This window comes from Vanessa cardui, chromosome 8 (assembly GCF_905220365.1).
Source record: "Vanessa cardui chromosome 8, ilVanCard2.1, whole genome shotgun sequence".
In the NCBI taxonomy this organism is placed as follows: Eukaryota; Metazoa; Arthropoda; class Insecta; order Lepidoptera; family Nymphalidae; genus Vanessa; species Vanessa cardui.
Genome location: NC_061130.1, coordinates 9,609,844 through 9,625,329, shown reverse-complemented (window position 1 = coordinate 9,625,329; position 15,486 = coordinate 9,609,844). Strand labels below are relative to the sequence as shown.

The 15,486-nt window shown below is 31.3% G+C and overlaps 1 protein-coding gene across 1 annotated transcript; it reads left to right on the top strand.

The window, feature by feature from the left end:
• Window positions 1–4,375: 4,375 nt before the first annotated feature.
• Window positions 4,376–6,905, top strand: LOC124532090. Its single transcript, XM_047106727.1, has 5 exons — window positions 4,376–4,427; window positions 5,224–5,265; window positions 5,558–5,647; window positions 6,287–6,514; window positions 6,694–6,905. Exons 1-5 carry the CDS (start codon window positions 4,377–4,379, stop codon window positions 6,772–6,774), a joined length of 492 nt encoding a protein of 163 aa, XP_046962683.1. The 5' UTR covers window position 4,376; the 3' UTR covers window positions 6,775–6,905.
• The last annotated feature ends 8,581 nt before the right edge of the window (window positions 6,906–15,486 follow it).

Below are 15,486 nucleotides of genomic sequence, written 5' to 3'. Positions count from 1 at the left end.
CATTGAATTCAATAGCTCTATACTAAATTTTAAAATAAAGAGACCATGAGTTCTAGCTTACGGCATGACTAAGGAAATTACGTTTAGAAGGGTGAGTGAGCCAGAGTAACTACAGATCCAAGGAACATAACATGTTAGTACCAAGGGTGGGTGGCGTATTGGTAATATAATGAATGATCTATATTTTTTACAGAACCTTTGTCTATGAGTGGTGGTGACCAATTAACATCTTGTGGTCCATCTGCTCGTTCGTCAAAGTATATCATATAAAAAAGTATAATAAATAAGCGAGAACATAGTAAATGTATAGTAACAGTGCTGTTTGGTAGGAGATGAGTGGGCGGTACCTACCCAGGTAAGCTTGCAATTAGCAAGTGGTGTAAGCCATACATTACATACTAACTTTTTCTAGGAATTTGAATAATTCTTTATATTTATTAGTAATAAATAGATTATATATTATATTTATTACTAATAGATTAGTTTTTGTGAACAAAACCAACAAAAGCAAAACATACTCATGTGATAAAATAAAAGAAGATAACAAAATCCTTCGTTATTAAACCATTTTATTTTAATATGAAATATAGATCACATTATAAGGGCACACAGCCCAAAAAATGAGGAACCATGTATAATTTTTATTTATTAAAAAAATACTTATATGTAAGTATAAGTATAGGTATCTTTAAAACTTGTACATTAATGTTTACTGTAAAATATATTTGCAAATAAATAAAGTAAAATGGTAGAGTAATCCATTGTGCCGTGTGTGCTTTGTATGCAAGAAAGAGTAACTGTTAAACTAAACTGTATGTAAAAAATCGCCTTGATTAGTACCGTATATGTAACTGGAAGGCTAGCTTTATGTTGATCAATTCATCGGGGTCGTATCGTACGCTATTTCGATAAATTCCTTACATAGCTCTCTCCGAGAATACTTCGGGTGCCCAAGTACCGAGTTAACGCTTCAACGCCCACGACATCTTTATTGTAACACCCTTTCTTAATATAAGTAGAAATAAGACAGCTGAAGATACTTCTTTACTTGAATGTGAGACAGTAAAAGTTTCTTATTGCCATTTTTACATAATGAATTAGAAAGATTTTATAAGGATTATTTTTAAAATAATGAATATATTCGTCCGAACTGATGAAATTCAAACAATCCCTTGAACACTCCGCGTGAAAAATGTTGTAGAAAATCCAGAGTGATAAGGTATCGATACAGAAAAGGAAGAGACAAAGCAAGTCAGAAAGGTGTTGTTCGTCAATAAACCGAGCCACTCAACAATGAATACGGTATTATGAAGTGCATTGGGGAGATTCCAGCCAGAGGTGATAAGAGATAATACACGTGCGCCCGAATTGTATAGTTTTAGGCGTTTCATAATCATATAATTAGGAATCACCTTAAGAGCCAGAGTGAATGCAGTAGACATTTGCAACAAAACTGAAGTAACTGATGCCTTACTCTTTGCTAAAACACTAAAATGGTAGTGGGCTGGGCATCTAGCAAGATACACCGATGAAAGATCGACATTTACACTTACAAAATGGAAAGGACCAAAAGGAAGAAGAAGCAGAGAACGACCATGAACATGGTGGCAAGACGAATTAGTGTCGGTAGCAGGCAGGAACTGAATTGAGACAGCAAAAGACAGAAACGTGTGGCATTCTTTGGAGGCTTATACTCGAAGGGATACATTGAAAAATTACAACTAACTAATTAATTAATAAATCGACTTTTAAGTAGTCTAATATTTTTCATTTCATTTTACTTAGGAGGACTCTAAAAACTATGTTGAATACGCAATTATTTTTATTACTTTTTAGTGCATATTCATTCGTTTTAAAATAGTGTTTTGTTTGAAGTCGGTTTTTCTTTTTGTTAAAAATTTATTTATTTTTTTATTTTAAATGAAGCTAATGTTTGTGAACTAACTATTTTTTCTTAATATGGATAGATTTAGCGTTACGTTTATATGAGTCAGAAACTACTTCGAGGACAATTTCAAAGGAAAGTTGCGAATAAAGCAAAAATAGACATTCGAAAATGCGGCTTTAATACGTCATGCGGCATAAACTACAAGGATCCCTCGAAAGAGCTGTAGTCGACCTCAGCAAAAAAACTTTGAAAAAGAGCTTATATATGTCGTACATCATATGACATCACATCATATACACAAAATTTGATTAAAGATAGTAAGAAATTCTGCCCCATATCGCACCCTAACTGTGAGCCGTATAGGATTTCCATCATTACATAGTATAAAACAAAGTCGCTTTCTCTGTCCCTATCTTTAAATCTACGCAACGGATTTTGATATGGTTTTTTTTAATAGATAGTGTGATTGATTCCAGGGGAAGTTTAGTATCAGTATTGCACCCGTGCGAAGCCGGGGTGGGTAGCTAGTTGATTATAATATTCGACTATGATAATTACATACACATAACCGCATTACAGAAGGTGACTCAAATATCCAAATAACCTATAAATAAAAGATTCGACCGAGTATCGCTAACGTGCCCCTCAGAATTGTTCCGTTCCCTTCCGTTCCGTTATTTTATCATGGATCCTATGCTCAGAACCTTACCAAACTTTCACCAAACTACCCTTGACGTATATATTTGTCGCTCATATACATAATGCAAATTTAAGACTTATGTTGTTTTCATACGGATAGCATCATCGGAAAAATAAAAATGGGACCCCACGGGAAGCACTACCTTTCAAACAAAAAAAAATATCTAAATCGGTCCACCCAGTGAAAAGTTATGAGGTAACAAACATAAAAAAAAAATACAGACGAATTGATAACCTCCTCCTTTTTGAAGTCGGTTGATAATACTAACAAACACATGGAAAATATACAATTATTTTTTTAATATTTAATAATATATTTTAGTGATCTATAGTTGAATTTAATAATTGAAATAATTGAATTTCTTTTTCATTAATTCATTTTTTTAATATTTATCAATCATAATTGATTATTTTTAATTTTTATTTTTCAAATAGATGACAGATTTTTATTCCATTGAATGGGAGATTATTAAAGTCAAATGTCTAATTTATGCACTTCAACTATTATTATGATGTATTTAAAGTTGATTTTTACCACTAAATATCTTTTTGTTGACTTCTGTTATTATTATTATTTATAATGTTTGCAAAGTATGGAATAAATAAAGTTATCTTATTTATTATTATTATTTATAGTTTTAGGCAACGAGTTGACGTGAAGAACCGTGTAATATAAGCTTCAATTAAATAGAAATAAACCAAAGGTTTTCTGACTTTTGTTGACAGTATTTAAATCCCTTAAAGGAATGGTAAGGAATCTTGATGATACCATGTCAGCGGAAAGTCGAATAATTGAACGTAATGCCAAGGTCACACAAGCACGAAACAAACAACAAATAAGTTAATAGGAAATCCTTTGCACCAGCAAGCCCATTAAGACGTCTACGTGACTTTCTTGGATTCGCACTAAAAATAACATTTGCGCATTTACTTTCATATCCATGAATACATCTAAGCTTGTTATCTTAATATTTCTGAATATTACCTTGACTGCTTTCAAAGTGCTTAAATCTAATGTGTATACTTTTAAGTATATATACTTTCGGAGTTTCTTCATCTTTTCAGTGGGTGTAAGCGTATTCCATTTTTGGAATAGTCTTGTGAATCATTGTTGAAAACATTGTGTTCCACAGGGGTCAATTGAAGATATTTGTGGTATTTTATTGGCTGCTGAGATTTTTTATAAATTTTTAAATTTAACTGGAAATAAGTTAATTTTGCCTATGTGTAATGTTACAAATTTAAGGATATAACAAGGTCGATCTTAATATAACCACTAACAATTTGACAATGTCGTATTATACATATATTTACAATATTATTGATTATTTTCATAGAATCTGTGAAAATAACACACTTCCGACTTTGCATACTCAATATTTCATGGCGCAATTCGGTTTTATAATAAAATGCCGCAGATGTTTTATAATCGTTAAACATAATATTAGTGACTCCTGGTGCTTCTTTATATAATAATCTATGCATTGAATCATCGGTATTTTTAAATTCAATAAAATCTTGTAAATGAATGACACTTGCATTATACATATCTTTATTCGAATGCTAAAATGTCTTTTGCATTGATTATATAATAGTTCCATAGGTTGTAAAAATCAGTCATTAGGTTTAAAAATGTAACGGTTATTATAAAGATTACGTTTAAATTATTTATATGATTAAATTCTTATGTAAACGTTACAATTTTCTGCTGTATGATCACAATGATTGATGTTTTAATTTAAAAAGTGTATATATATAAAAGCAGACTTGCATCTGATATCAGTTTGAAATGTCATCAGCCATGGAACGCATTTTTATTTTGCTTGCACTTATAGTAGTGGTAAGTATTGTAGGAAGTTTTTCGAGTATTCAAATATAAAGGTTACATGTTTTAAAATAACGTTATATTTTATAAATATTTATTAACATAGAAATTAATAACATTAGGTGATTAAATATATACCAATATGAATTAATAATAGCAAGGAAGTTAGCAGCATTTCCTCGTTGAATCGCTATTCCGATCCTCTGGGCTAACAACGAACCAGCCCTCCTGTCACCAGTGGAGGCAATAAGGCGAGGTGTTACAAAAATAAATTATTGAAAATTTTATTCGTTGTTAATTGTATTGTATTTTATTTATTATGATTTATATTAATATAAACTGTAAATTGTTGTCCAATAAGGATTGGATTCTTAAGTATTCGAAATTAATGTTTCATTTATATCGACTGCATATGTATCGTCAAAATGAAATTAAAATTTGTAGGTTCGTATACATAACAAAATAATACTCATGCAATATGAACTTTTTTCTTGTTGTTTAATTTTTTTCTGGGCATTTACTGAGATTTTTTTTTTCTATTTGGTATTATTTTTAGTTTATATGTTTGGAATATGATTATTTGAAGTAAACATATACCAGTCGCCACGCTATCACCCTAGACGATTTGTATATAATGATCAAATCATTTGATTTACAATTTAGAGATATTTTAATGAGCAGACAGTATATTACGCGTGCCATAAACTTCAATAAAGAAACTTGATATAAAAAACAATTTTCCCTTTTTTCTCAATGCTATTTTAAGCGACCACGCCCTTGGTTTGAATTGAAATACTTATTTATTCTTCAGGTAAACTCGCAAGACGTGGGCAGTTGCCTCGATACAGTTATAGTATGTTATTTTTAAATCTTACTATTTACTTAATCTGTGTCTTCCATTTTTTTTTTTCTCTTAGACTAACAAATATAACTTTTATAATGCCATACAAAAACTGCCACAATTTTGTATAAACATTTTATACAAACGTAAACATTCTTTTTATTTATTTATTTTTTTAATTTAAGTTGCACCTGATTGACTTCAATAGCAAAAAAATACTAAAATTAGACTAAAATTTGTGTCATACTTCGACAATGATAATGTGTTATTGGAAGGACTTTAAGCTAATAATTTTGTTTTACAGTTTAATGGGCATTGCTGCAATTATGTAACTCCTGAAGAAAATAAAATTATTTTAAGAGAATGTGTACAAGCAAATAGTGATTCATATTCAGTGAGTAAAACAATATATAATTTGTAGAATAGTACTACTATCCACTGGTAGAGCTTTCGGTGAGCCTATTTTGTGTGGTTACCCTCAGTTCTTACATACAATTTAAAATAACAATAGATTAAAATATAAATCAAACATATAAAAACTCAATACCGGGCTAAGAGATTCGCAATTTTAGGTTAACATTGGCTATTCACAATTTTTAAAATTTTTCGTATGTTATGCGTGGCAATCATAAAAAATTTCTACAAAAGGCTATATAAGATGACGTCACAACTTTTCCAATTAGTTTTAAAACATCCGCAAAATATTCAAAAAAACTGTAACTGTCTGTCAATTTATAATTCGAAATTTTAAAAATATATTGCAACATTAAATCTCTCTCATTGTTCTCGAACGCACAATTTATTTTTATAATTCTCAGTAATACAATTTAACATTAAACATTCACAAGGAAGAAATCAGTTCTTTATTTGTAACTGTTATTTCAAGCTTTATCCGTAATCATTTAATTAAAAGAGACCATTTTTGGTGTCAAAAAAACAATGCCTCCCGCATTTGCGAAAGTCTGTAAGTGATTCGAGATAATGCACTTGTATAAAAGCTGTTTCATATATTTAAATCAACGCATTTTTTCAGTGTGACTTGGACAGGTGTTATGCGCAAAGGAAAGGTTTTCTGATGTCGAATGGGACAATTGACATTATTCAGTTAGAGAAATTATTCGAAGCGGATTTCGAAAATTATACAAATATATTCGATGCTGTTAAAGAGAAGTGCTTGAACGATGATTTGGGCGCTTACAGCCAGGAAGATACTTGCTATTTAAGGGATATTGGAACTTGTATACATTTTAATATACTGGCGGTAAGAAGTCTAAATATATATATGTATATGTTACGTTTTAAATAAGGAGATGCTGCTTTATATTCAGTTCAGTGTAATGCAATGATTTGTGAATTTCAAATTCAACTGAGAAAGCCTCAGATAGAACTGTAATGTCGTATTTTCGACGAATAAAAATATCTGAGAATTTTATATTTCAGAATTGCCCCGAGTGGATCGAAAGCGACGAGTGTATGAATGTTAAAGATACAGTTCAGGATTGTATTAAAATCTTTTCGTAATTTCCCTTAACCGAATTTTATATTTTACCATTTAACGTTACAAACAAATATAGCGTAGATTATTATTCACAAATGGTGATTGTTTCACAATATTATTATTTGTTTTAACTTAATAAATAGCATATGGATAATATAAATGTTGGTGTTCTTATTTTGTTGTTTTTCAGTGGTATTTGTCAAGGGTAATCAATGAACACCACAACCAGGTACCAATAGTGGTTAAGATCCTATAATTCAAAGTAACGTTCGAATGTTGAAAATAAAGTATATATGTATAGTAAATTTTCAACTTGAGAGTCGAGTTGGCCCAGTGGTTAGAGCGCGTACTTCTAAACCAATAATTTCGGGTTCAAACCGATGCATGTGCCTAATTTCAACGAAATTTTGCCACACGTGAATCCCAACTAACCCGCATTGGAGCAGCTTGGTGAAATATGCTCTTAAACTTATCCTCAAAGGGAGAGCAGGCCTTAGTCCAGAAGTGGGAAATTTACAGGCTGTTACTATTATAAATTTCTATTAATAGACTCACGAAACAGGTTGCAGTAAGCGGTGACGTCACATTAACTTGTATGAAATTTAGAACAATTTTGTAGATATAGCGGAAAGAGGGCATTGTACTGGAACATATTAATTCAACGGAACAGGCGTCTATAAATGGACAATTTTAAGCGGACGGTATTTTCTTAATGGCCAAAGTTTAAGGGCTTAATTTTATGACCAGATGAAATGACACCTTCAGTATTTCTCGTCTTTAATACGTGTTAGTTTAAGTTAGTTTAAACGACTAACAAGATTCGTCAAGAACAGTAAGGCGGTAGTTCTGTAAATTACAATCTGGAAGTATACTTTCTGAATTAGTTGTGCGTATTTATAAAATATTTAATATTCTTCTTCAATTATTATTCTTGTCACATTTATCTTAAAATAAAATTAGGGCTTGCGATGCATGCTTATAAATTACTAATAATTGTCATCATAGTAATTTTAATCATATGAATACTTTAACAATAAAATTATATATTGAAGAACTATAATGTGAATTGCCATTATTTATTTTTACCTCAGGATCAGCCACCTTATATATATATATATATATAGCAATTAAAACAAAGAAGCAAGCTGGTAGGATAGATAAAAACTTGTTTATTTATCAAAAACCACAACAGCGCGATTCCTAGACATTTTCTGCCTCGCACAACCAGCGGTTTTTCCGAACTGATACGACATCGGAACCTTCAAGAAAAGAGCGTACTCCTTTCTTAAAGGCCGGCAACGCAACTGCAAGCCCTCTGTTGTAGCAGATGTCCATGGGCGGTGGCAGTCACTTTCCATCAGGTGAGCCTCCTGCTCGTTTGCCACCTATCACATAAAAAAGGAAGACTTTAATTGTTTGCAAACGCTACGGCATGACAAGCAAATATAACCCCGTCAGTCGCTCGTTTTGAAAACAAATAATATTTTCAAGTCATAACATGCTACGTACCCGATGGAATAAAGTCCAAGGCGAATTAATTTTACGTTCTAAAGTATTATCAAAAGAAATAAAATTGTATATTTACAGTGTCTTACAGGGAAATAATTATAATTTAAAAAATTGAAATTATAGTGACGAAACGGCCGGCTAGTTTTAGTGATAGTTTTATTTGGTTTCTCATCCAACTTTGGCGATAGCGGCTAGGCTGTTAAAATATTAATCATTACGCAGGATATATGATAGTCCTCAAGTGTGCGAAAACAGGTCCACTATCTATCTCGATCTATCAATCTTATAATCCGGTGACACAGCTAATCCGGAACGACCGAATTCAGGACCTCAACGTGCTTTCCAAGGCACAAACGTGGGTACACTTCAAAATACTAGATTCCGGTCTGTTAATGAGGTTGTTTACAAATTCGATATCTGCACTGTCAATATTTACAGATATCGATTTCTTTTCACACACGATTATATGATCTATTGTTTATTTTATTATTTTGAATCAATATTTTCAACATCATAACAAAACATTTTTAAAGTCCTTGAATATATACAAATATAAAAACTTTGTAGCATAAATATCGTACCGTATCGTATACATTTTCATAAAATGTTATAGTAAAATTATAAAATCAGACATTTTCTTCACTAAACAACTATTTATGATTCTGAAGGCGTATTGCAATCGATTTGTTACGGGAAAACCGAATGCTATATAGATAAATTACCCACATAGCTCTCGAGTAATGTCCCGAACGCCTCTTGAAGGACAAATCATCATCCCGTGTCTTTATCATTCGTTTGCATTTCCTGAAGCTGAAAATGGCTTTTATATATTTTATATTTTTGATGAAATTTTACTATGTGGATTCTAAAAATTGAGAAATAATTTTTAATATGTTTTACTATAAATATAAATTTAAAAGATATATATAAACAGATAAAAATATATGCATTTTTTTTTCATAATTCTTTTGTAAGTTAGTTGCGATTTTCCAGTTGATCACCAATTTGGTTTACATTAATTCTCTGTGTATTTGAAGAGAAATGATTTGCATATACTTTATTTCAAATATAAATGAAATGTTCAAGGTTTGCTTGAACGGGTTCTCAGATGAAATTCTTAAAAGTCAAACAATCGTCCTTTGACAAAGCGTTGAAGTGTAACTGCTTTGTTCTTTTACATTGAACAAAATTTCAATGTGAATATTATAAAAGTAATATTTTAAAAATAGTTTCGTTCGATCTTGTAATGGTGCTTATTCGAAGCTTTGAATTTCTTTATTACTTTTCTGACTGCTCCATTGTTTTAGTGGCTTACAAAGCCATAGACCTCATGTCAAACCCCAAGTTGGGCACATAAAAAGTTATCAGCAAACAAACAAGTGAGAAATTAGGTGGAACTATTGGGTCGGAATGTAGATGTGTTATCGAGAATAACCATCCAAAAACTCAGTAGTTACTCATTTCCGACATTTAATTACTCGAATACAAACGAATTAATATTTATTCTTAATGGAAATACATACAATAGTAGGTATGAATCTTCCTCGTTTATTTCACTTTATACAGGGGTTAATCGCATCAAAATTCATCAAGCAATCAGGGGAAAGTTAACAAAGATGAAAAAAGAACAGAAATCATCTCTGTTTTATACTGGTTATAGATATAAGATATTAGTTTCTTTCGAAGGGATTCGGTAACGATGGACATTTAAAATTAGTTGTATATACAACATATGTGTCGAAAGATATTTGTGCTTCGTTTTTGCTTTTCAATGCACTTTAAAAGGCAATCCGACAAGACTGGAACCAGATTAGTTCGAACGATGGTGAGAATGATTTTTCCGGAAGTGCAATACTTACATTTCCCGAAGACGGGTTATTTTTATTGACTCGATCTAAAACTTCATGTTTTGTTACCGTACAAGCGAGCCACTGAATTAAGTAGATACTAAAGAAATATTATTAACAACTTCCGCCAACGATTTCTTAATTGGTTCTTAGTTGGCGGTAGTTGTAAATAATATTTATTTTGTACATCAAATAGACAAATGTCAGCTCAGTCTACCCGTGACCACGAACGCTGTAAAGTGCTCGAAACGTCGGATTGTTAAAAATAATTAATATACGCGTCAAATCCGTTATGAGTAGTTTTATTTCAAAGTGTAATCGCGAAAATTTAAGACAACATTAGGTACTAAATTGTTTTCACTTATGAAGCATCAGAACCCTAAATATTTCATAAATGCAGTTGTTTTAACTTAGTGGCATGGTATTGTGCAGGCCTGTCTGAATAACCAACCACTCATCACGCCACATTCTACTGTCAGCAAATGGTTATAGTTATGTTTTAGTCTAAGCGGGTGAAAACTGAATAAGCCAGTGAATATTTAGCCACACGGAACAAAAATCTTAGATCCCAAGATTGGTGACGCAATAACGGAGTTTAATGTATTTATTATTTTTAAGTTCCATCGCAGACCCCTTTGCCTAAAATATGCGTATCTACATATTTTTACTAAAAAAAACAGTATTTGTATCTTGTATTTAATAAATATTCTATGAAATATATGTATATTTCATTTAAAATGTAAATAAAATTCACTTTCATAACATTGACAATATTTTTTTTATATAACGATCAGTTCCATAAAAAAATATTGTATAATCAGATATCGTTGTGGTATACTATACGTACCGATATACATTCATCAAGCTACCGATAACCAAAATAATAACTTCAAGCTGAATTACCCTCAAAAGCAATTTACAACTAATCACTAATGTTGTAATTAATTATGCCAGGCAAATCCATCATTTTGCGTTAATAAACTTTGGTTTGGTATTGATTGAAACATTTGCCTCATTTGCGGGAATATACATATACTTTTAGGTACTTGTTTACAAGTACCAATATACTATTACAAAGCAAATATTTCTTTTACCATAATATAATTTTTTTTTTTTGATCAACGCTGAAGATGAAGCTTGATGGATACTAGTACTTCTTTAGTTTCTTAATTTTATTTTTTAAGTGAAAGTGCTTATGTGTGTCTGCTATGCCAAAGCCATAATATAAATATCGTTTATTTGTTTCATCAAAGATACTGTATAAGCATGCTTCACATGGCATACATTCATAGCAGTTTCAAGGTACAAAGGTGGACTCAACTAGTGGCTTATTTCAGTTCAAACCTAATGTATAAAATAAATATATTACAATTTAAAATATCTTCATCTTAAGATGTGGTTTATTTAAATTTTAATGATAGACTTAAATAATATAATAATATAGAGATACAGTGCGATTTTATAACTTAGTAATATAAACATTTCTATACTCGCGGAGAGTAAATATCGAAACATTTAAAAGGTAATATTTATTGGTAGTATCGACAACATCGCAATATAAAATAAAATGTAATTAAAAGAAACAAAATTATGTCTGTGGATAATTTATTTGTTCCCACAAATCGTGTATTTGTTTAAAGATATTGTGAGGGTCGCGGCAGATATCGCTTTTGTCTAGTATTCGCGTTTTCCGGTTGGCATGATGGTGATGACTTGTTTAAAGAGTTAGTTTAATGTATATATTGTGTATTAAAGATAGAACACGTTACAATTATCGCATCATAAAACATTGATGTAAGGGATGGTAGCTTTAACAATGTCATCTATGAAAACATTGTCAGACGGTCACAACTTCACTTTCACTATTTAGTTTGATTCTCAAGAAATTATGAAAGATATTTGTCTTTATTGGAAGAAAACAATAACAAAATAAGGAATGATATTCAATGAATGACGTAGTTTTAAGTTTTGTAAGTATCTTAGAGGTCAATTTCACCTCAAAATAGTTACGATGATTTAGAATCGAAACCTTCGCTACAACTTAATTGTATTATACACACAAATAATATCAAAAAATAAACAAATAAGTAGAGCATATAATTGTGTGTCACGAGAGTGGTGATAAAGGTACGATACGAACGTATAATTAGAAGTAAAGGGTCAGCCGACCCTTGTTACTCCACTTTTATTTGTTTTTCTATATCCATCCGATAATTGAGTTTCATTTCGCTTTTGGAAAACATATTGTTCGATTTTTTTAATCTGTCAAAGATGTATATTTTGTTAGTTTTATAATTTTATTGTTTTATTTACACATGTAGAGCTTTACTTTTTTCAACAGTACTCTTTTTAGGTAAAGGTCAAAGCGGAGTACGGTCATTTCGGTTCAGACTGACATTTACGTATCACGTAGGCACTTTCTTTTCGTGCGTACATAGCGACGGATGAATTGCGCGTGCGTGAGAAATATATAAGAACAGAAAGGCAAGCGGACAGATGGGTCAACCCGATGGTAAGTGGTTACGTCCGTCCACAGACATTAGGGCTTTAAGAAAAATTGATCCCATTCCTTATAAAGAATGGCATGAGTGTGTCAATTCGTCGCTAACTATTGTATCTAGGATAACATTTTTACGTAAATGTTATTTTCTAAATGTTTGTTTAATAAAAATCATTGTTATCATATATTATACACATATTAATATTGTTTAGAGTTCGTCTTAAAAGCAAATGTCTTTCACAAATTACTTGAACAAAATCCTAATATCAAACTCCTTTCTAACAGTTGTTTCAGTTCAACAACCTCTCAGCTTAAGTTTTTTAAGTGTATAAAGATGAGAGCACTTCTAAAATACAGTAATATCCATTTATATGAATTGAGATAGATAAGTTATGTACCCCCAAGGTACATGGACAAACAACAACAAGCTGGGCTGCTGGGCTAAAGCCTGCTCTCCCTTTGAGGAGATGGGATGGAATATATTCCACCACATTGTTCCAATGCGGTTTGGCGGAATATACATGCAGAAAAATTTCTACGAAATTAGACACATGTACATTTTCTCACGATGTTTTCCTTCACCACCGAGCTCGAGATAAATTATAAACAAAAATTAAGCACATGAATATTTAGTGGTGTTTGCCTGGGTTTGAACCCGCCATCATCGCTACAGATGCACGCTTTCTGACCACTTGGCCATCTCGGGTACATGCTGTCGTAATTATTTTCTTAATGATACAATTTATCTAGTGCCAACTGCCAATTATTATTAATGCTATGTGTACACTAGGATATCAAAGTCAAAGTCAAAAATATTATTTAAATATAGAAGCATTACACTTACTTATGATAGTCAAAAAAATAACTAGGCAGTTCGGAAAGAAACATCTCAAGGCTGATTAGAGCCGGTGAGCTAAACCCAGGTGAACTTTTATATATTTTTTTTCAGTAATTTACAATGTCATTTTTCATATTACTGTTTGAAATTGCTCGCAGGTGATTACTTCGTTGACAAGGTGTGTTATCATCTGAGAAGTCGTTAGCTTTCTATTATCCTCTAACAAACAAACGTTCCTTAACGACTTTTTGGAATTTCCGATTAAACAATCTGGAACGTTTTCTGGGATCCTGTTGGAAACGAAAGATTCGTTTGATTAAAAGTATTTACGTCACAATTTTCAAACAACGTCTATTACATTTTTACAAAATAAATTAAAGGATACTATATCAAATTAAATAGGTATATTAAAAATGTTTCTATTTTTCTATCTATTTTAAAAAAAATATATCCTTGTACTAAAATTGTTATCTGTAATAATCATAGTAACTAGTATTCCAAGACTTGTTAAGAAGTATATGAGGAGAAAACACACAATTCTTGCAGCATGGTAGAACAGCAGGTGCAAGTAGATAGATGTTGATCGTTTTCTAAGTATTTTACTTGTTTTTAAGTTAAAAAATTGCAATTCCAGTATTGTTTTCACTTGACAGACGCTCTAAGTTAAAATCCAGCAGTAATACTTGCATATGGTTTTTATGTTTACAGATAAAATAATCTTTTGAAAATATGACTTCAATAAAAAATAAAGTTAAATCAAATTTAAAAGTGAAAACCATCGTTGCCAGGCCTTCGAATTTTGAAATAAAATGTATTAGCTTGCAATTTAGAAACCAAACAGTTTATATATTTATTCGAATAGCTATTCGAATAAATATATAAACTACGACATGAATAATTATATAATAATATATGAATTCTACGACATGCAATATTTAATTGTTGCACACTAGCGAACCGCCCCAGCTTTACACGGGTGCAGTGATGATACTAAATATATAGCAATGTAAAGAGCAAAAAAATTGTTAACCTACGACATAACTTCAAAAACCTTTAAAATTATCAGTATTTCTCAACAATATTGACCGTGCGAAGCAGATGCGTTAGAACGCGTGCATCTTAACCGATGATTGCAGGTTCAAACCCAAGCAAGCACCGCTGATTTATGTGCTTAATTTGTCTTTATAATTCATCTCGTGCTCAACGGTGAAGGAAAACATCGTGAGGAAACCTGCATGTGACAAATTTCAAAGAAATTCTGCCACATATGTATTCTACCAACCCGCATTGGAACAGCGTGGTGGAATATGTTCCACAACTTCTCCTCAAAGGGAGAGGAGGCCTTTAGCCCAGAAGTGGGAATTTACAGGCTGTTGTTGTTGTTGTGTATTGAGCATGCATTACACATATTTCCACTTGAATTAATCTATTTATTAAAAAACCACATCAAAATCCGTTGCTTAAGTTTAAAGATCTAAGCATACATAGGGACAGACAGCGGCAAGTGACTTTATTTTATACCATGTATTGATATATAAAATTTAGCATCAGTCACTAGGGTAGTCCATGTAGTCTACTTAACCGACAATTGAGTCAGTTCATTACTCCTACAGTCCTAATTGCCAATCGCGCAATCGAGTATTGAAGATCGAAGATGAGCTGTCAAAGTGCCTACAACTGACATCTATCTCAGTGTCAGTTAAAATAAATGATCTTACACGAGCCAACTAACTAAACGAAGATTGCATGGTTTTTCTTTGCAAATCCTCAGTTTATATTTGTATCAATGTATATTGATAGTATGTATCAATTTGATATATGATAATGAGAAATGAAAATGTATCAGATTAATGGTAGATTAGTCAAACATAATCGGGTTTCAATATGATTAATTTTATTATTTGTTATGAAATAAATCAGAATGAAATATCAATTCGTACAAAATGGTAGCTTACTTCCGATTTCCTGTTTAAACATTTTTCAGCATTTACTATTTAGTTGCTATAATAAATAAAATATAAAGTAACATTTTCAAGTTTAA